The sequence below is a fragment of the Lampetra fluviatilis genome, chromosome 34 (genome assembly GCF_964198595.1).
Source record: "Lampetra fluviatilis chromosome 34, kcLamFluv1.1, whole genome shotgun sequence".
Taxonomy (NCBI): domain Eukaryota; kingdom Metazoa; phylum Chordata; class Hyperoartia; order Petromyzontiformes; family Petromyzontidae; genus Lampetra; species Lampetra fluviatilis.
In genome coordinates, this window is record NC_136308.1 from 97,984 (window position 1) to 119,571 (window position 21,588).

The 21,588-nt window shown below is 53.3% G+C and overlaps 2 protein-coding genes across 2 annotated transcripts; both read right to left on the reverse strand.

Annotated features, from left to right (window-relative positions):
• Positions 1-399: 399 nt before the first annotated feature.
• On the reverse strand, positions 400-2,847 carry LOC144944419 (uncharacterized). Its single transcript, XM_078872559.1, has 2 exons — positions 2,547-2,847; positions 400-1,688 (listed from the first exon to the last, which is right to left on the reverse strand). The coding sequence occupies exon 2, from the start codon at positions 1,586-1,588 to the stop codon at positions 1,253-1,255; it is 336 nt and encodes a 111-aa protein (XP_078728685.1). The 5' UTR covers positions 1,589-1,688; positions 2,547-2,847; the 3' UTR covers positions 400-1,252.
• Positions 2,848-7,679: 4,832 nt separating this feature from the next.
• LOC144944244 (uncharacterized) lies at positions 7,680-15,205 on the reverse strand. Its single transcript, XM_078872241.1, has 4 exons — positions 15,000-15,205; positions 12,410-12,581; positions 10,744-10,826; positions 7,680-9,496 (listed from the first exon to the last, which is right to left on the reverse strand). The coding sequence occupies exons 1-4, from the start codon at positions 15,165-15,167 to the stop codon at positions 8,873-8,875; spliced, it is 1,047 nt and encodes a 348-aa protein (XP_078728367.1). The 5' UTR covers positions 15,168-15,205; the 3' UTR covers positions 7,680-8,872.
• Positions 15,206-21,588: the final 6,383 nt, after the last annotated feature.

Consider the following 21,588-nt stretch of genomic DNA (forward strand, 5'->3'; position numbering starts at 1 on the left):
ATTGAGCCTTATTTTTTAGAAGGGTCCAGTCAAGTTCTCGCAGTAGAGGGCGGTGCTGCTGCTGCTGCTGTGTGATGCCAATTAAGTTATTTGCAGGTACATTTTCAGCATTGGGATGTTTGGCCAACACCGGTTACAGTGTGCGTTCTCTGAACTATGGAAGGAAACCAAAGAACACCCACGCAGAACAGGGGCAGAATATTCAAACTCCACGCAGAACAGGGGCAGAATATCCAAACTCCACACAGAACAGGGGCAGAATATCCAAACTCCACACAGGCCCCAAGACAGGAGTCGAACCCAGGAATGTCTTGCTGTGAAACGCGAGTGTCACCGCTGCACCTCCAACGCCACCCGATAATTAACTTCAGGTTTTACGAGATTTATTTGTTTCTCCGAGTTGATACAAACCATGCACAGAAGCAATTACCTATCACACCTGAAAAACAATGTGGATAAATAATCAATGTTCCGCTTGCTTACCCAAGAAAGCCCCACGGAGTCTCAAGACTTTTTTTCAGGAGGGTCTTGCCAAGTAAAATTTCAAATTTGTCCAATTTGGACTGTAATGCCGGCACTCAAGGGCCTACTCTTTAGAATGACGTCACGGGAACTTTAACGTCCGGTGCAAGTGAAGCACGTGGCGCGGACCAGTGATTTGTTATTAATCCACGCCGCAGCGATAACCAGCACGGCCTGCTGGGTTCAAACCACAAACCTCCACCCCAAGCGGCGACCACGCAACCGCTGGGCCACGAGGAGCGGGCCCCCCAAGGAGGGAACATTAAGTGTCTCATCAGCAGTCCGGCTCGCTTGAGCCAATGCTGAATTCGCGACCTTCCCATTGTGAGCCGCTCACTCTACTGCTGAGCTGCCACTCTTGGGATGAATAAGCAGTCAACACGCCCCCTTCCCGCATCTGTCCCACTACACATCCCATCGGCCACACGGCCTTCCGGGCGTGCATTATTTCAGCATCATTGGTTCCACAACACAAGCAAAACTCTGGACCAGTTTCGACATTGAGTGTCTCATCAGCAGAGTCGAGCTCGCTTGAGCCACTGCTGGAGAACCACAAATGTATATAATCGAGGATCCTCTCTGCTAAACACAGTCCTAGCTTCACGCAAGCTTATAGCGCTCACACAAGCCGTGATCCAGATGATGACGCCAATTGTTTTCTGCCCCCATTCTCAGGAGACACCGTTCGCTCCAGTCGAGTCGATCTCAACCACCGCGAGTCTCGGAGCAGTCACAGCCCCTTGGGCCTAGTGGGCGCGTCCTGCGCCGCTCGCGGCCGGCCCGCCGCGGGGTCCACGGCCGGGCGCGCGGCGGGCGCCACGGCGGGCGCCACGCGTCCGCACAGCCACGCGTAGCCGAGCAGCAGCGGGGCCGCCGCGCGGGCCCAGCGGCCGCACGCCGCGTCCACCCCGGCGCACGCGCGCGCCGCCCAGGCGCCGGCGGTGCGCGCCCCGCGGCACAGGGCGCAGAGCGCTCCCAGGCCGCGCTCCAGCCGCTCGCACAGCAGGGCCAGCGCGGCCAGCAGACGGCCCAGGCCCGCCAGCGCGGCCAGCACCGGACCCGGCATCCCGAGCGCCGCGGCAGGGCCGCCGTGCGTGGCCGCCGTGCGTGGCTCGCTCCGGTGGAGCGTGGACGGCCGCCGGTGTCTTCGGGGGTTTGAAGTGAATCTGGAAAACAAAACACACACGCACGATCGTCACTCCATCTTATATAACGCTTGAGAAACACGTTTCTTCTGTCGCCAGGATTATCAGACTGGATTGTTGATCCTTATACTCAACGAGTTGTTCATTCCTACGGATTGGGTAGTGGTGGCCAATACGTGGATCACAAACGTTGTTGTGATTCATACTCTTTGGCTCTTTCGGTAAAGTCTTGCTGTGGTTTTCCCACCTGATGATGATTGCTTGTGTTGCAATCGAAACGCCGTGATTTATTTTATTTTCTACCTACGTGACTTTACCGAAAGAACCAATGAGTATGGATCCCTGCAGTCACGAAAGCTTCAAATCTAGGTTGTCGTGATTGTTGACGTTACTCTTGTCATGTCACACGGTGTTGTTGTTGTTGCTGTTTATTTAAAAGCAGAAAATCCACATCGCTCGCAATTCACTTGAATTAAATCCCAAGCGAGTGCGAGGAATTCTTCCGCTCATTCACCCAAGAAATCCTCACCGAGTCTCAAGACTCTTTCAGGTGGGTCCTGCCAAGTTTCACAGTGGGGGGGCGATGCTGCTGCTGCGTGACCCCTGGTGCGTGACCCCTGGTGCGTGATCCCTGGTGCGTGACCCCTGGTGCGTGACCCCTGGTGCGTCACCCCTGGTGCGTGACCCCTGCTGCGTGACTTGCAGGCAATTGTTCAGCATGAGGATGATGTTTGTCCAGACCCAAGCAGATTGGGGGGAGGACACAAAACTCCACACGGAGAGGCACCCGGTTCGGTGTTCGAACCCAGGTCATTCTGGCTGTGAGACTTGGGTGTCGCCGCTGCTCGCCTCGTCAGAGTTCTTGATGAAGCGAGTTACCTGATCTCGCAAAGAAGAAGAATTCGCCTCGTAGCGCCACGGGTCTCAGGGACGCGGCCGGAACGCGGAACCCGCGGGGAGGTCCGCGGGGAGCGGCTCGGCCGTCTTCATCAGAGCGGTGGCGAGATCGTGGCTGACGATGATGGTGACGGTGGTGGTGGTGGTGAAGGTGACGATGGTGACGGTGGTGGGATAAAGCGTGGTGGGTCCCTCCTGGTCTCGGTGCGGAGAGGGTGGGGGGCCTCGCCACCGCTCCCCTGACGCCGTCTCCTGCACCACGGGAGCACAGCTGAGGGGCCCCGGAGCGAGCATTGGGCACCCGGCAGGGGGCCCCGGAGCGAGCATTGGGCACCCGCCAGGGGGGCCCCGGAGCGAGCATTGGGAGCCCGGCAGGGGGCCCCGGAGCGAGCGTTGGGAGCCCGGCAGGGGGCCCCGGAGCGAGCGTTGGGAGCCCGGCAGGGGGCCCCGGAGCGAGCGTTGGGAGCCCGGCAGGGGGCCCCGGAGCGAGCGTTGGGAGCCCGGCAGGGGGCCCCGGAGCGAGCGTTGGGAGCCCGGCAGGGGGCCCCGGAGCGAGCATTGGGCACCCGGCAGGGGGCCCCAGAGCGAGCATTGGGAGCCCGGCAGGGGGCCCCGGAGCGAGCATTGGGAGCCCGGCAGGGGGCCCCGGAGCGAGCATTGGGAGCCCGGCAGGGGGCCCCGGAGCGAGCGTTGAGAGCCCGGCAGAGGGCCCCGGAGCGAGCGTTGGGAGCCCGGCAGGGGGCCCCGGAGCGAGCGTTGGGAGCCCGGCAGGGGGCCCCGGAGCGAGCGTTGGGAGCCCGGCAGGGGGCCCCGGAGCGAGCATCGAGAGCTCGGGAGGGGGCCCCGGAGCGAGCATCGGGAGCCCGGCAGGGGGCCCCGGAGCGAGCATTGGGAGCCCGGCAGGGGGCCCTGGAGCGAGCATTGGGAGCCCGGGAGGGGGCCCCGGAGCGAGCATTGGGAGCCCGGGAGGGGGCCCCGGAGCGAGCATTTGCAACCCGGGAGGGGGCCCCGGAGCGAGCATTTGCAACCCGGGAGGGGGCCCCGGAGCGAGCATTGGGAGCCCGGCAGGGGGCCCCGGAGCGAGCATTGGGAGCCCGGGAGGGGGCCCCGGAGCGAGCATTGGGCACCCGGCAGGGGGTCTCCTCCAGCACCCACGTGGGGCTGCTCGTGTCGCGAAGCGGGAGGAGGGCGCGGGCCACTGAGGCCACTCTGGTGAACGCGCATCGCAGTCTCAGCGCAGACATTGCACGACTTACGCCAATTACCGATGCCAAACATGGTGGGCATTGTGTAACCTTGCCGTGTCGTGGGCCGCTGTCACGCTCGTCCACGGTGCGGTGACGGCGTCGTGTTGGCTTCAGCGCGCCATAAACGAGGCTGTCGGTGCGGTTCGCGTCCCCAACATCATCCTGGCGCAGCAGCAACAGTGTGGGGGTCGCTAGCCCCCGAGATCCCTCCCTCGATAATGCTAACGGCCGGGCTAGCATCATCAATCGCCCCCCCGCTGCTAGGTTCCTCACCCGTGGGGTGGGAACCATCGCCCGAGGATTCCCCTCCCCCGCGGGTCCGCGTAGCCGGCATGGCTAATTACCGAGTAGTATTCTGCCCCTCCCTACTACGATACCTCCCTGTCCTAATCGCGCGCCTGCAACCCACACGGAGCGAACGTACGCACGCCCACACACACACACGCCGCTTCGCGCACTCCAACTCAACTCGCGTTATGATCGCGCACCTGTATCGCACACGGGGTGGTCGCACGCACACACACGCAGCTCCCCACGCGACACACTGCTCAACAAGATCACGCGAGACCACGCTTCGCTGTTAATGATTTATTATATGCTACCTGCGAATTGATGTGGAATCAGTGAGTCGACGAGGCTGGCCTATTCCACCCAAACCTGTACCTATTCCCTATGTATCGGCTTACGCTACCCTACTTCACCTCCCCACTCACTGTTTGGTGCCCGCGGTGGTTCGCTGCTCCCGGTGCTAACAGCGCACCTCGACGCGTCGCACGGACGTCCGGGTCGCTGGCTGGAGCTGCTGCGGGTCCGCTGGCCTGGAGAGAACCGTCCGATTTCCCCTTTGCGCTTCCCATTTATCCTGATTCCCGGACCCCTACCCCCTTCCCACGCACCGTGCGCCTTCGCTATGCTAATTAATCCTCTGTCCGCGCGGCGTGAACTCCAAACAATGGCACGCGCCCCCCTCGCCCGGGCCAGGCAGCTCCGCGGTGCCTTTGTTCCGCTAATCAATGAGCGACCTGCACGGCGCAAATTCCAATCAATCCTTTTCTCACGCAGGCCCCCATCATCGAGGTTCATGCGGCGGTGTCCATCACAAAGGCCCGTCGTGGGAAGCTGTGCATGGCTCCTCGCGCGCCTCCCCTCTCCCAATTATTTATACTAATAGCCTTATCCTTTAACTCCCCTAACAATGGTGCCTGCGCGCTCAAGCGTAATTATCCCAACCCTCCATGACTATGCGCAACAGCTCCTGCGGTCCCGCTATTCGTGCTGTCCCGTCCCTCCCCTGCTTGCCCCGTCGACCCGTGGGGGTGTGTGTGGGGGGAAAATGCACCTCAACCGCGGTGGCCGAATGCCCCATGCCGCGACCACACCATATTACGGCTGGTCGCAGCGCCGCGGCGCAACGTAGCACGGGGGAGGTCGTCCAATTCCCTGATCGCCGGAAACCGTGAGAGTTAACCCCGATAAGGGTTTCTCGGATAAAAACCGGTCGGCCAGGTGACCTCCCCTCGGAGCTCTATGGGGGGGGGGGGGGGGAATGCGTGCGGGTGTGTTCGTGTGAGGTGAGGTGAGGGGGACGCGGGGTTGGCTCCGTTGCTTGGTGGTGGCGAAGTCGGGGGTTTGGGCGCCTGCCGAACGGCTTCGTGGCGGCGGCATCACAACAGCAATGTTGAGCTCAATGCCGATGGCTGCTGCTGCTGGCCACCAGAGCGCCTCGGGAGGGAGTTCGCGTCGTTTTGCTGTTGAGACGACGCTGGTTTTACATTTCGGCCCAGTGGGTTGCATGTCCGCAGTCGCACTCCTTGTGGGCTGTCTTCGATGTTCCATTTCTGAAGATGAGGGCATCTACCTGGTGTTGCGTCCTTCCCCCCGCACATCCGATTAGCACGGTTGGCTACGTACGGGGCGAAAGAAGTTTAACACGTTAATGTTCTGATGCGGTTGAAGGTCACAGTCTCGTTTTTTTTTTATTTTATTCGCGTATTTCGTTTAAGACCGTCAAATACCTCGATTTGCATTATTTAATACGGACCCCGAATTCGTTCTCTGCATTGTTGATGTCGTCTTTGTTTTCTTGTCGCTGTGCTCACGGCACGACGCATCTCACGTGTATTGTTATTACCGGGCAACTGGCTAAATGGGATTATCCGTGGAACAAAATACATTTCGAGGAATGTGAATGCCAGGAGGTGCGATGCGTGTCGATACAGCACGAATGGATACCAGGTGAAACTATCACTGTGAATTGTTACCAATGACATTCGGTTACATAGTTTATCGTCTAACCAGGACACATATCCAAGTGCTTGCCCATACAGTTCGCCAGCATCGGCTCAAGCGAATCGGACTGCTGATGAGACACTTAATGTTGAAACGGGTCCAGTTTTGCTTGTAATTGAACAAAAGCTTTTGAAATTATGCACTCCCAGGATGCAGTGAGGCTGATGGATGTGTAAAAATATACTTTGAGTTTGAGGGACAGATTTATGAAGGAGACTACGCAACATTTCCTGCTTTTTGCGAAGGTGGCGAGCTGGCTCCGAGACGAGATGTAGCCAACACACACGCCCAGATCACCGATGTTTAATTGTAAATAGAAACAGGATACGATATATACAAAGACATCATGATTTTGAAATATCACGGCATTTTCCAGTTTTACCAAAACAAAAGCCAACACAGGATTGGGGATTCTCTTGCGACATCTCGTCCAGAAGCAACAAACTCAGAAATGAACTCGGCCCCGCTCGGTGGAGCGAGGCGGCCACTCGGGACCAACAAAGTTCTCGTAGTTTCTGAATGGCCCCCAATGGCCCCGTGCAACCACTTGGGTTGCCACCAGCCCCTGTTGAACTCTCATCAGATATACTGCCGTGTAGACAGACCGAGGCTGACTGAGAAACGTGTTCAGATTTAGTCTGTCGTGGAAAAAGTGGTGACCCGAACCCGCAGCCCAAGTGTCGCAAAGGACACGCGCACAGGACGCGGAGTCGGAGTCGAGACGCGGCGCGCTTTGGTACCCCCACCTACAAGCTCAACGTGTTTATTTCAACCACCGATTTGAAGGCAGATTCGGTACATAAAACAGAATAGTATTACGTAATAGTTTAGTTTATATGGTGAGAAAACCCTAATAACTGAAAATAAATGCAAGTGCTACGGTTTTATTTTTAAACGCAGGAAGTGGTGTTCACTTTACCGACCCTAGGATGATGGGCTGAGTCAACCGCCCACAACTTGCTGACCTCGTCAAGGACGATAAACCATCACACGAACTCCAGTCATTCTCGCAGCAGCTTTTGGATGACCATCGAACAAAGACGGTCACTGCATCACGTGCTTTCAGATGCGGTTCTGCAGCCGTCTGGAACGCTCTTCATTGCAATATTAGGAAGCCACTAGATTTAGCACTTTTAAATCTAGATTGAATACTAATTTCTTTAAAATTCTTTTTGTCTTGTTGTCCTTCCCTCGCACATCCGATGAGCACTTGTCTACATACGGTGCGAAAGAAGTTCAACATACAGTACATACAATAACCAGGATTTGAACTCGCAACCTTCCAATTTCAATTGGCTCGCTCTGCCGCTGCACCCAGGCCCAACTCAGCACTGTCAAAGTTGTAATCGATTCAAGTTGACACACGTTTCTTGAATCGAGCAGACAGCTGCTGCTGCTGTCTGGCCTGGCGACACCGTGGGGGGGTTCCCACCGCGGCCTCCTCCTCGCTGCTGCCAGTTCTCTGTTAACATCGCAGACTCGTGCAGTGGCTTCCAATGCACGATTACATTTCTCATTCCATTCCATTTCCATTGTGTATACAGATTAAACATACATATGATAGGAAGAAAATGCACTAAACCCTACACTATAGCATTTATTACAAAGTAAAATGTTCACGGCACGCAAAACAGACTTATTGATACAAGTTCAACAGAAAATCACTTTACATCGCCCGGGAGACGACCGTTTGCCAAATATGAGCGGTGCAACTCCCAACATGCACAACGGCCACCCCGCGCCGAGTTCCACCCGCACTACCCACCACCACCCGGTACACAACTCCTCGTGTCTGAGCAACAACCACCTGCCAAGACTACCACCGGGCCTGTCCGGCAGCAGAGAACCCAACCGATCCGAGACCACTCCTTGCAACGAGTCCCGTGAGAGCAAACGCAGGATGTTCCTGCACGTGGGGGGATATACACCAGCACTATTCAATGTAAGCTTCTTCAAACTAAATTGTTCCGAGCCAAATTTCGCTACAAGAAATGTATTTAATTAAATATAGATTCACGTTTTTGCAGTTTTAAACGCGGTTTTACACCAACTTATGTTGGTTGTTTGACACCAATGTATATTGGTTGTTTTACACCAACTTGTGTTTGGTTGTTTTGGCACTGATTTCTATTTGCTTCATTGCTGTCCTCTTTATTGTGATTTTGGTGACCCACGGTCACTCTTGAAAATTACACTCATCGTTGTCTCTTGAATTCTCACCTGGTTAAGCAAAATAAACGGTTTACTCTCCAAGGGCACATGTGGCGCAGTTGTGCTTCGTGCCACATCAGGGCTCAAGGAGCATGGGGACTTCCTCCTGGACACTGACGCTCACAAAGCCCAACAAGAAACGCTCCTGTCAGGACAGTTAATCTGCAAATGTACGATCCACAGCATCACGCTGAGAGGAATCACGCTGCAATGATGAAGGGTTAGGGGTCTGCAGCGCGGCAGGGTAGTGGCACAGTGGTAACACTTGCCTAATACCAATAATTTATTGGGTCGATTCCCGACTTGGGCGCCTATGTGGAGTTTGTATGTTTTCTCCCCATGTTCTGCATGGGTTTCCTTCGGGTTCTGCGATTTCCTCCCGCAGCTAAAAAAAACAGTAACTGATATTGCCCGAATATCCCAATTCTGAAGTATTCAGGAGTTATGGTAAAGTTTACAAATTAAATATATAAAGCGTTCTCTGTACATTACATCATGTGGCAATGAGAGGAGTGAGGGGATAGTGATAGCGAAGGGCTACAGCGTCGATGGTCGGCTCTACTACTGCGGCATCACGAACCCAATTTGTGCCGGGCCAGAGCGGGGCGGCAGGGGAGGAGGCTGGGAACCTATGTTCCACTGCCCAGGCCGAGGAGGGGGATTGGGAGCCCTGTGCAGGATGGGCCCCCAACCCCCTGGTTGCTGGGGGGCTCCGTAGCCCGGACCCTGGTAGCTAAATGGGGCTGGCATGGAGGGCCCCTGGCCCCGGTGCTGGAGGGGCGGCAACGCTCGATTGGGGTCGAGGGCCTGGGCTGGCATGGAGGCGCCCTGGAAGTAGGGGTAGTGCATGGAGTTGGGCGCTGAGTTTTGGGGGCCGGGCTGTGGGTGCACAGGGCTGGATGTCCTCCCGGGCATGGGGGGCAGTGGAGCGGGCCTGGCGGGCAGTGCACACTCAGCGTGATGCCGTTGCTGCTGCTGCTGCATATGTTGCAGCTGCTGTATATGTTGCAGCTGCTGCTGCTGCTGCTGGTTCGCCTGTGGCTGCTGTTGCTGCTGCTTGGCGATGATCTCCTGCAGCTTCTCAATCTTGATACGGCGCATGTGAGCCAAGCGCCGCTTGTTCTGGTAGTCGTCCACAAACTCCTCCAGCGTCAGCTGCCCCTCCATAAAGTGTTCGGCCATTTTCTGCAATGGGGGAAAACCCAACTCAAATGACCGAGGACAAATATCGTTATTATTCCACTTGTTTACCCACAAGGCTTGAGTCCCAAGATTTTTGCAAGAAAGTCCTGCCAAGGTTTCACATAACATAATCGATGTTACTACTGTATGTAATCCAAATTGAGTAAATTGCAATTAATTTATCAGCATTGGGATGTTTGTCCAACAGCAATTACCTGTATTACGAATGATATTGGTTGCACTGTGTGGGTTTTATTAGCTATGGAAGGAAACCGGAGAATCCGGAGAAAACCCATACATACTTGGAGGGGGAGAACATACCAACTCAACACAGAAAGGGGCCCGAGTTGGGAATGAAACCCAGGCGCTTCTTACTGCGAGGCACGAGCGCCATCCTGCCGCCCAATAAAAATATTTACCCAAAAAGTCGTAAATAACTTTTGTGCTTCCACAGTGCACATGTGGACCTTTCCTTTAACTGCTAAAACCACAACCACTGCTATCAAACCCCATCTACACCAACAACAATCAGCAAATAACATCGCCCGCAATCACCACCAACAACCTCAGCCAAGTGATAACAGGCATTTGCGTCGCTGTGGATAATACAACTAAATAAATAAGCTGACAGCCTCCACACCTCTGTCCCTCCACGTCGGAAATACAAGTCTCGTGTGAAGTGACCCCACATAAGGGTACACAGCTGTGCCACACCCGGTACAACATGGACAGAAGCATCAATTGGCACCGAGGAGTCTGAGAGTGGTCAACTGGCACTGCTGCTCGCACTCCACACGCTGCCAGGGGGTTCAGTCGTGGAAAGCAGGAACTAGAGTTTCAAAGTAGCAGTCAATGCTGAGGCTGGCAATTTGTCGCAGGACAACTTCCACCCAGGATGTGAACTCACGTCATTCCCACTGCGAACCACTTACTACCGCTCAGCTGACACTATTGGAAATGAATAAGCAGCCAACATGCCCCATTCCTACATCTGTCCCTCCACATAAAAATACTCGTATTTTACACATCCCATGAGCTTCTGGAAGCGCATTATTTCTGCAGCACTGGTTCAAAACGTGCAATCTCTGGATCAGTTTTGACAATCAGTGTCTCAACAGTCAGGCTTGCTTAAACCAATTCTGGTGAAATTCCAGGTTCCCATAGGCAAGGACCGGTTTTGACATTCATTGTCTTACCAGGAGCGTTCAAAACATTGACGGTAAATGTGGAGAAATGGGACCGGCACCCACCTCTGTTTCGTCCTCGATCTTGGCACCCTCGGCCTGCAGCAGTGCCAGCAGGGTATCCACACCCTGCGAGTCCGCTCGGCTCTCTGCGCACACAGATAGCGCCATCGCCGAGCTCACATGTGGCCCCAACTCACACAGCCACTCACAACACACCACAGCCCTGACTCACACAGCCACTCACAACACACACGGCCCCAACTCACACAGCCAATCACAACACACCACAGCCCTGACTCACACAACCACTCACAACACACACAGCCCTGACTCACAGAGCCACTCACAACACACACACAGCCCCAACTCACACACAGCCACTCAACACACACAGCCCTGACTCACAGAGCCACTCACAACACACACACAGCCCCAACTCACAGAGCCACTCAACACACACAGCCCTGACTCAGACAGCCACTCACAACACACACACAGCCCCAACTCACAGAGCCACTCAACACACACAGTCCCAACTCAACCAGCCACTCACAACACACACAACCACTCACAACACACACAGCCCTGACTCACACAACCACTCACAACACACACAGCCCCAACTCACACAGCCACTCGACACACACGGCCCCAACTCACACAGCCACTCACAACACACACGGCACCAACTCACACAGCCACTCACAACACACAGAGCCACTCAACACACACAGCCCTGACTCACACAGCCACTCACAACACACACAGCCCCAACTCACACAGCCACTCAACACACACAGCCCCAACTCACACAGCGACTCACAACACACACGGCCCCGACTCACACAGCCACTCACAACACACACAGCCCCAACTCACACAACCACTCACAACACACACAGCCCTGACTCACACAGCCACTCAACACACACAGCCCCAACTCACACAGCCACTCAACACACACAGCCCTGACTCACACAGCCACTCAACACACACAGCCCTGACTCACACAACCACTCACAACACACACAGCCCTGACTCACACAGCCACTCAACACACACAGCCCTGACTCACACAACCACTCACAACACACACAGCCCCAACTCACACAGCCACTCAACACACACAGCCCCAACTCACACAGCCACTCAACACACACAGCCCCAACTCACACAGCCACTCAACACACACAGCCCCAACTCACACAGCCACGCAACACACACAGCCCTGACTCACACAGCCACTCACTCAAAACACACACGACCCTGACTCCCACAGCCACTGATTCACAACACACGTGGCGCCAACTCACACAGCCACTCACTCAAAACACACACGGCCCCGACTCACACAGCTACTCATCTCACGTGTGAATCATGTTTCATAACTACTTATTTACCCAAGAAACCACAATGAGTCTGAAAACTATTTTTCAGGAGGGTTCTGCTACAGGGAGTGTGAGAAGAGCAAGAGAGTGTGGAGAGAGGGGCAGGCAGTGTGGGGAGAGAGGCAGGGAGAGTGGGGAGAGGGGGAGATGTGTTATCAATGCCAGCCCGACTCACAATGATTAGCCATGAGAGTAGAACTCCGCTTACGTATGGCCCTATCGCCCATCTATCCTATTACGAGCAATCCCAATGGACCCGCGGAAACGGCCGCTATCTGCCCTGTGTGCAGCGACAGAAGTGTGCAGGAGGAAGTGTCGCATTGTCTGCACCCCTGCCGTACCGATCCTGGCAGCCTTCTCCGTGAAGGCTTCGTGTAGCGTCTTAAGCTGCTGGTACTTCTGCGCCAGGAGCAGTCGCCCCTCCTCCAGCTGCGGCTGCTGCTTCAGGTTCTCCTCGGCCAAGCTGCGGTTGCTGGCCAGGCACAGTTCCTTCTCCATCTGAATGTTTTCCAGCTGCGTGCGTGGCGCGTGTGGGCACAGATGCAGACACATTCAAAGTGAGCTCCTGAAGTGAGCGTTGAGGCACCGTTGCTCAGCTCCCGTTTACAGCCCTGCAAGAGCCAGTGATGGAAATTCCACATTCTTATGGAGCGACACAAAGCGGTAATCATCTTATTGTCAAAACATGTCCCACCAATCATATCATTCAGTCACACTTTCGCATCATCACTTCCCACCATCACACAAATGTTACACCATCATGCCCCAGTTACATTGTGTGGAGTTTTTTTTTAGCTATGGGAATAAAACGGAGAACCCAGAGAAAACTCTTGTAGAACAGGGGGAGGGGAACATACAAACTCCACACACGGGAATTGAACCCGGGTACTTCTAGCCGTCAGGCACGAGTGTCGCCACTGCGCCACCACCCTGCTGCTACCGATTGTGTTCCCCGACCATATGCACATGCGTCATTGAACACAGCAGCACTGTAAATACCATAGCCATGATACGTTTTCTGTGTACACAACAGCAGTTGTAAGCGTCTCAACGCAGCTGCGTCTTGCTTCACGTAACCGGTATCGGCAGAACATCTAAATTGCTTACATTTACTGAAAAGGGGTCACACACAGCTACAACATCGCTCACTACTGTGACAAACTTGGTAGAACCCTCCTGAAAACAAGTCTTGAGACTCAAGTGTAGATTTGCTGGGTAAACAATAATAAACGATATTAATATACAGTATGAATATACAGTATGAATATACAGTATGAATATACAATAATAAACAATATGAATATACAGTATGAATATACAGTATGGCACAGCATCTCGAACCGCTGCGCTACACAGCCCTGGGTCACGGCCACGGACCAAACCCACGACGCAACCCGTAGGGCAGATGACGATGTGTACAGTACTGTATGTGTGTACAGTACTGTATGTGTGTACAATACTGTATGTGTGTACAGTACTGTATGTGTGTACAGTAATGTATGTGTGTACAGTAATGTATGTGTGTACAGTACTGTATGTGTGTACAGTACTGTGTATACATACATCGCGGGGCAACAACGTAGATATGTTGAACTTCTAAAGAAAATATTTTTCAATTTAGATTTCAAGTGCGTACACAAACAGGGGCTGGACTGGCCAGTCGGGGTACTGGGCACGGCCCGGGGCCCCTGAGGCAACGGGGCCCCCGTAAAGGTGACTCATACAGGTGACACAGGTGACACGTGCAGGTGACACAGGTGACACGCCTGAGTGGAGGTGACACGCCTGAGTGGGGCTGTCAAGCGATTCTCGAGACGTCGATCAGTGGCTTCCTGACTGGATTCTCGTTTCCTGAGCCATGAAGTCGACGATTACATCCGATGGAGGGCGAGAATCCGATGCCCCGATTGGTGCGAACAATCCACGCGGTGGGCGCACACGGAAGTGGATGATGTCAGCGGCCCGCCCGCGCGAGAGGCCACAGGGGGGACCCCGCTGGGGCCTCAAGAGGGGAAAATCCACTGGGGGCCTTTGTGGTGTGAATTCAGATCTAATGAGAATTCCCATTTTTCCTCACTGAATGAGTCTCCCCATCACCCACCGAGGCTCGTCCTCACAGAGTCTCACGCTCCCTCACACTCCCACACCCCGTCTCACACTCCCTCACACCGTCTCACACTCCCACACACTCCCACACCCCGTCTCACACCCCGTCTCACACTCCCTCACACCGTCTCGCACTCCCACACACTCCCACACACTCCCTCACACTCCCACACACTCCCTCACACTCGTTCACACTCGTTCACACTCGTTCACACCGTCTCACACTCCCACACACTCCCACACACTCCTTCACACTCCCTCACACCGTCTCACACTCCCAAACACTCACACACACTCCCACACACTCCTTCACACTCCCACACACCCCGTCTCACACTCCCACACCCCGTCTCACACTCCCACACACTCCCTCACACTCCCACAAACCCCGTCTCACACTCCCACACACTCCCACACACTTCCTCACAATCCCTCACACTCCCACACACCCCGTCTCACGCTACCACACACTCCGTATCACACTCCCTCACACTCCCACACACTCCCACACACTCCCACACACTCCATCACACTCCATCACACTCCCTCACACTCCCACACACTCCCTCACACTCCCACACACCCCGTCTCACACTACCACACACTCCGTATCACACTCCCTCACACTCCCACACACTCCCTCACACTCCCACACACTCCCTCACACTCCCTCACACTCCCTCACACTCCCACACACTCCCTCACACTCCCTCACACTCACTCGTACTTCCTCACCCCGTCTCGTGAGTGCCTCACCCTCGCACTCCCCGCGCCTCACTTTGGGCCTCGCGGGACGCCGCGGTGCTCGCCCGCCCGCTCGCTCACCTCCTCCATGTCGCGCACCATGCTCTCCAGCTTGGCGTCATCCTCCAGCAGCTGCTGCAGCTCCTGGGTGCTCATCTGCCGCAGTTTGTCGCCGTGAGGCGGCCGCAGCGAGGCACAGGCGCCAGTGCGGCCGCTCCCCGGCTCCGCGAACCCCGTGGCCGCCATCATCGCCTTCTCCACAACAGCCGCGGTGACGTCACGAGGTCGTTGCGCCGTGACGTCACTGCATTCGAGTACCGCAGAGCTAATCCATGACGTCACCTCTATGACGTCACTCCACCACGACGCGTGCACGTCACGCGGATCCAGTACACGGGAATAAGAGGTTGCATGACGTAATAGCCCATGTGCCTTGCCCCCCTGGTGGCCAAAGCTACGAGTTGGGGCCCCCTTGACAACCACCATGAGATTTGTTTTGAACAGTTTTGGGGCCCCGCCTGACCGATTGGCGAACCCCCTGAGCTGATATCGTTACGCCACTGGATCCCGTCTTCCTTATAAAATAGAGCAAGTCAAGATCTGTAAGTATCTTGGGGTCATCTTTGATTCAAAACTGAATTTTAAAGATCACATTGATTATATTGGTAAAAAGACAAAAATTAAAATTGGTTTTCTGTTTCGACACAAGCACTGCTTCCCCCCTATGTTCCGTTTGGAATTGATAAAAGCTACCATACCTCCTCTACTTGATTACTGTGACATCGTGTATACATCAGCCCCCAGTACTGTACTGAAGAAGCTTGACTCAATGTATCACTCAGACTTAAGATTTGCATCGAACTGCCCATATAGAACCCACCACTGCGATCTCTACATTGGGTCAAACTTAACTTCTCTTAATGATCGACGGCTTGTGCATCAGATCTTATTTATTCACGATGTACTTACAAAAAAATCAGCAGACTACCTGCTGGATCTCCTCACTGTTTCAAAGAACAAATGTGACCCAAGGTCTTCGCTCATTTACCAGCTTCACATTCCCTATTGCCGTACAAACACTGTAGGAAGGGCCTTGTCTATTGATGCCCCCAGGGTCTGGAATGCTATCGCAATAAACTGCAACTTGGATCACTACCTGTGAGATCTTCACTCAAAACTGCTCTAGAGGAGCTGTACACCCCTAGCTGCCACTGCTATGCAGAGTGGCCTGAAATCAAATGCATCGCTCCGGATGGCCGCTGCAAAGTATGATCTTGAGTTTTGATTATAGTGTGCTGATCTGTAAAGGTGCATTGAAATAGTTTGATACTCCTGCTGATACTCCTGCTGTTATGGAGTGACTCATGCAGCCAGCTATGGCTGCAAAGTTTGGTCGTACATGTTATGTAATATTGTTTATTGTTACATTTGAATCACAGTTCCTGTGATCATTGTTACATTGTTTTTATAGCTTTATTTTCATGATTTCGAAAACGTATGGTTTAGCCATGTTTGTTTGTTGAAGTAAAGAGTTAGCCTGATAACTCTAATCTAAATTGTCTTATGGTTGTTATTGTTTGACTTGCATCCCATTGGGATTTTTGCACACAGCGTTGATATGCGGTGCTTTTTCTGGAAGACTTTGCTGTTTTTTCCTGGATTTTTCTGTTGCGCTTAGTCACTTTAAGATGTTCTTTGTTCATGTTTTTGTTTGTTGCGGTTGCACCCGAGTCAAGAGACGCATGGCTCACAGGGCGACACCTCATAAATGAAACTGAAAGACGTAAACTTCCTCAATCTCTCTCTACGTGTTAATAAACTCTCAGTGTAATCATCATGGTCTATACTCTTTGGTTCTTTCGGTAAAGTCACGTAGGTATAAAATAAAATAAATCACGTTTCGGGCGGAACACAATCGTCCGTCATCAGGTGGGACAAACACATCAGGTGGGACAACCACAGCAAGAAACAAGTCACATCAAGAAAGAAACAAGTGTTTCTTGCTGTGACGGACGCTTGTGTTGCGCCCGAAACGTCGTGATTTAATTTCTACCTACGTGACTTTACCGAAAGAACCAGAGTATGGATCCCCGCAGTCACGAAAAGTTCAAATCTAGAATCACCATGGTCTATCCACTGCTGGGTAAAGGTCAATGCGATGTTGTTGATGTAAGTGCAATTCCGGGCATCTCTCCATCCCTCTTTGCACACTTTTCAGTTTTGTAATTTCCGTGGGTCCAACATTGCAGGGAGTGCACTGAGTGAGTGATTGGCATCTGGGCGTGATCCCCTGAAGTGTCTTGGCAGTTTATGAAGTTTGTAGAGGTTAAGATGTTTAAATTGCCCTTACATTTAATCAACCAATTACCTAGTCGACACGTAGGCTTTAGCAGCCGGTGATGTCATGCTTCATACGGGAGGTGTATGGGTTGGGTTGGGATGGGCTGCCCGCCGAGCGTGAGCCTCACCGAGTCTCAACTCTTTCCCAGGAGGGTCCTACCAGGCTTCCGCAGTAGGGGGCGATGGTGCTGCTGCTGCCGCCGCCGCTGTATATCATCCCAATTGAGTAGCTTGCAGGTCATATTTCAGCATTGGGATGGGTTGACCACCCTTCTGCGCTCTTGCACAATGTGGGGGGGGGGGGATTACTGAGGCAACGTACACTATGCATGCGCATTATGCGAGCCCTTTTAACTTGTCCTTCCTGTCTATTGTGTTTATTCAAATAACCCTATACCAACGGTAATCCCTTTTGAAGTACGCTGCCCTTTGTAGGCATGCATTTTAACAATGTATTATTTGATGATTCGCTTCCACGCAGCACTAAGGCGGTAGCTATCCGAACGGTTAAAGTTATTTTTATTTCTTTTACTTTCTATAGATTATCAAATTAGTCTTGGACAGGAGTAGCTCGTTTTGCAAAAAAAACTTCAACGTTATCAAAATCAATTGAGTGTCCTTGTTGGCACGCATGTTCTGATACTGCTGACAGTTGCATTTGGGATAATTTAATATTTCTCTGATGTTCAATGGCGGAGCCAGGATTTTCAGGTAGGGGGGACAACCACTTCAGCAATGAAAAATGATAGGAGTTGTTAGTAAGGACTTGTCCCTTGTTTTTTATTCGACGCGTGTGTGATCGGCATCGCGCTCACTGAAGGTGTTTACCTTCAGGGAAGTCGCGTACTGTATACGCAACTGCGCACAATTCTGAGTCACTTATAACCGCTTTGCCGTTACTTATTGCCAATTATGGACTCAGACTATTGTCCTATCATCTCATAGAGTGCCTGGGACATAATAATATGCTCCACAGTGGCAGTGGGGGTCGCCGATTTATTACTAATAAACCCCAATGATCCAATTAAAATGAGGGATTTCGATCGGATGATTGGGGGGGCACGTGCCACCCCACCCCCACTGGCTCCGCCAATGCTGATGTTCTTTCAGTCTCATGCTGATCATTCGTCCCGTTTTCTCCACAAATCTGTCTGTCGCCTGATGAAGCTGGTTGTAATTACTGGCGAAACGTCGTACTCAGTTTGTAAATGTTGTAGCTTGGCTCTCCAACACACCGGTTAGTGCTGTACTATTTACGAATTAGCACGTTCTGTTTACGTGACAACCCTGACTAGTTGGCTGTGTCGGGTGGTGGCGAGTTTAACGACACATTTATATATTTACGCGATCTCACCCAAAAATCTAGTATGGATGATATTGGTCGTGAAAGCCTCCTACGTGTTAAACTGAGCATTGGGATGGTTACATTGCGCGTGTTCCCTTAACTACTGGAAGGACCCAGAGGAAGCCCATGGAGAACAGGGGTAGAACATACACACTCCTCACACTCCACACACGCCTAACAGCACCACACACTCCTCACAGAATCGCCACTCCTAACAGCACCACGCGTGTGCGTGCGCCGCCACTATTCACAGCGGTTCATATTCCCACACCGCGATGAGGGAAAACGGCAGTGAGGCCAAGTGTCTGTGAGTGTGCTGTGTGAGTGTGCTGTGTGAGTGTGCTGTGTGAGTGTGCTGTGTGAGTGTGCTGTGTGAGTGTGCTGTGTGAGTGTGCTGTGTGAGTGTGCTGTGTGAGTGTGCTGTGTGAGTGTGCTGTGAGAGTGTGCTGTGAGAGTGTGCTGTGTGAGTGTGCTGTGTGAGTGTGCTGTGTGAGTGTGAGGGCGAGTGTGCTGTGTGAGTGTGCTGTGTGAGTGTGCTGTGTGAGTGTGCTGTGTGAGTGTGCTGTGTGAGTGTGCTGTGTGAGTGTGCTGTGTGAGTGTGCTGTGTGAGTGTGCTGTGTGAGTGTGCTGTGTGAGTGTGAGAGGGCGAGTGTGAGAGGGCGAGTGTGCTGTGTGAGTGTGCTGTGTGTGTGCTGTGTGAGTGTGAGAGGGCGAGTGTGCTGTGTGAGTGTGCTGTGTGAGTGTGCTGTGTGAGTGTGCTGTGTGAGTGTGCTGTGAGAGTGTGCTGTGAGAGTGTGCTGTGTGAGTGTGCTGTGTGAGTGTGCTGTGTGAGTGTGCTGTGTGAGTGTGAGGGCGAGTGTGCTGTGCGAGTGTGCTGTGCGAGTGTGCTGTGCGAGTGTGCTGTGCGAGTGTGCTGTGCGAGTGTGCTGTGTGAGTGTGCTGTGTGAGTGTGAGAGGGCGAGTGTGAGAGGGCGAGTGTGCTGTGTGAGTGTGCTGTGTGTGTGCTGTGTGAGTGTGAGAGGGCGAGTGTGCTGTGTGAGTGTGCTGTGTGAGTGTGCTGTGTGAGTGTGCTGTGTGAGTGTGCTGTGTGAGTGTGCTGTGTGAGTGTGCTGTGTGAGTGTGCTGTGAGAGTGTGCTGTGAGAGTGTGCTGTGTGAGTGTGCTGTGTGAGTGTGCTGTGTGAGTGTGAGGGCGAGTGTGCTGTGTGAGTGTGCTGTGTGAGTGTGCTGTGTGAGTGTGCTGTGTGAGTGTGCTGTGTGAGTGTGCTGTGTGAGTGTGCTGTGTGAGTGTGCTGTGTGAGTGTGCTGTGAGAGTGTGCTGTGAGAGTGTGCTGTGAGAGTGTGCTGTGTGAGTGTGCTGTGTGAGTGTGCTGTGTGAGTGTGCTGTGTGAGTGTGAGGGCGAGTGTGCTGTGTGAGTGTGCTGTGTGAGTGTGCTGTGTGAGTGTGCTGTGTGAGTGTGCTGTGTGAGTGTGCTGTGTGAGTGTGCTGTGTGAGTGTGCTGTTTGAGTGTGAGAGGGCGAGTGTGAGAGGGCGAGTGTGCTGTGTGAGTGTGCTGTGTGTGTGCTGTGTGAGTGTCAGAGGGCGAGTGTGTTGTGTGAGTGTGAGAGGACGAGTGTGCTGTGTGAGTGGTGATGAAGTGGTTAGAGTGCTGCGCTATGAAGCCACCTATCCGAGTTCGATTCCCCCTCACGGTCAACACCAGTGACGATTATCTATAGCAGTACTGGGCCTCCCCTGGGTCGACTCGACCTCAAATGAGTACCTGGTGTGATGTGTAAAACATCGCCACTGGGGAGACAAATGTGGCCGGGTGTGGTGCTGGCCACCCACCCCGTCGTGTGTCTTGCCGGCCTTTAAGGCGACAGGGTGTGTGAGGGGCTGCGAGTGGATCTCTGAGAGAGAGTGAGAGCATCAGTGAACATGGGCTGCTGCAGGGTGATTCGCTTTCATCGCGCCACCCTACATCGACATGCGCCACCCAGGTCCATGTATGTGTGTACATTGAACTTATTTCGCACCGTACGTAGCCAACCGTGTCCCACAGCGATCTGATTACACCGCCCTGTAAGGGCTACAATGTTATTCCCACAGCGTGATATCATTATCATTTGTTCTAATGGATCGTTTAGGTCTTTAAACATTTTTCACCTGGGAAATATCTGGAAACAGAACGCCTCAATTGCACAATTGCCACTGCAAGCACACTATGACGCGCGCACAAGCACCGTTCTGCTGCCCTAGTTCTATAAATATAACGCGACAGGTTTTGCTGCCAGTATCACGACTCATAACTGATGTTTGTATTCGGGTTCCATTGTGTGGCCGAACCCAAGAGTCAATAAAATATCTTAAAATATAATATGCATGTTTCTGAAATGTTTATTGAAATTGACCTGCAACCAATGTAAAAATGGTGCATTATCGTTGTTATACTTATTTACCCAGGAAAGCCTCAACTCTTTTTCAGGAGGGTCCTGCCAAGGGTTTCACAGTAGGGGGCAATGTTGCTGCTGTGTGGTCCCTATTGGGGTATGTGGCGAGTCACAGTTGCATTGCACTGTCTGTGTTTTTATTGCAATGGGAGGAAACCGGTGGAAACTGGGGACAACATACTGTGCTAATCCACGCAGAAAGGCGCCCGAGTCGGGAGTCGAACCCAGGAGGTTCATGCGGTGAGGCGCGAACGTCACCTCTGTGCCGCCGCCGCCCCCACATTGCCACTCATATCAACGACGAAGCGGTCTGGTTATAAAACGCGTAAACTCGAGTATAAACTGCCGATTCACGGTGGTCACTGTTCACGTTTGAAGGGGCCTGGTCGCCAAGTAACTGGCTGTGTGCGTATCAACGCTTCACTGCGCTCGCCTTGTGGTGGAAAATTACCGCGCGTGTCCCAACACCGCAAATTGGCAGCCATTTGTCTGCAGTCTGAATTCAGCACCATGGTTAACACGAGCGTCGCCACCTTCTCCACGATGGACCAAAC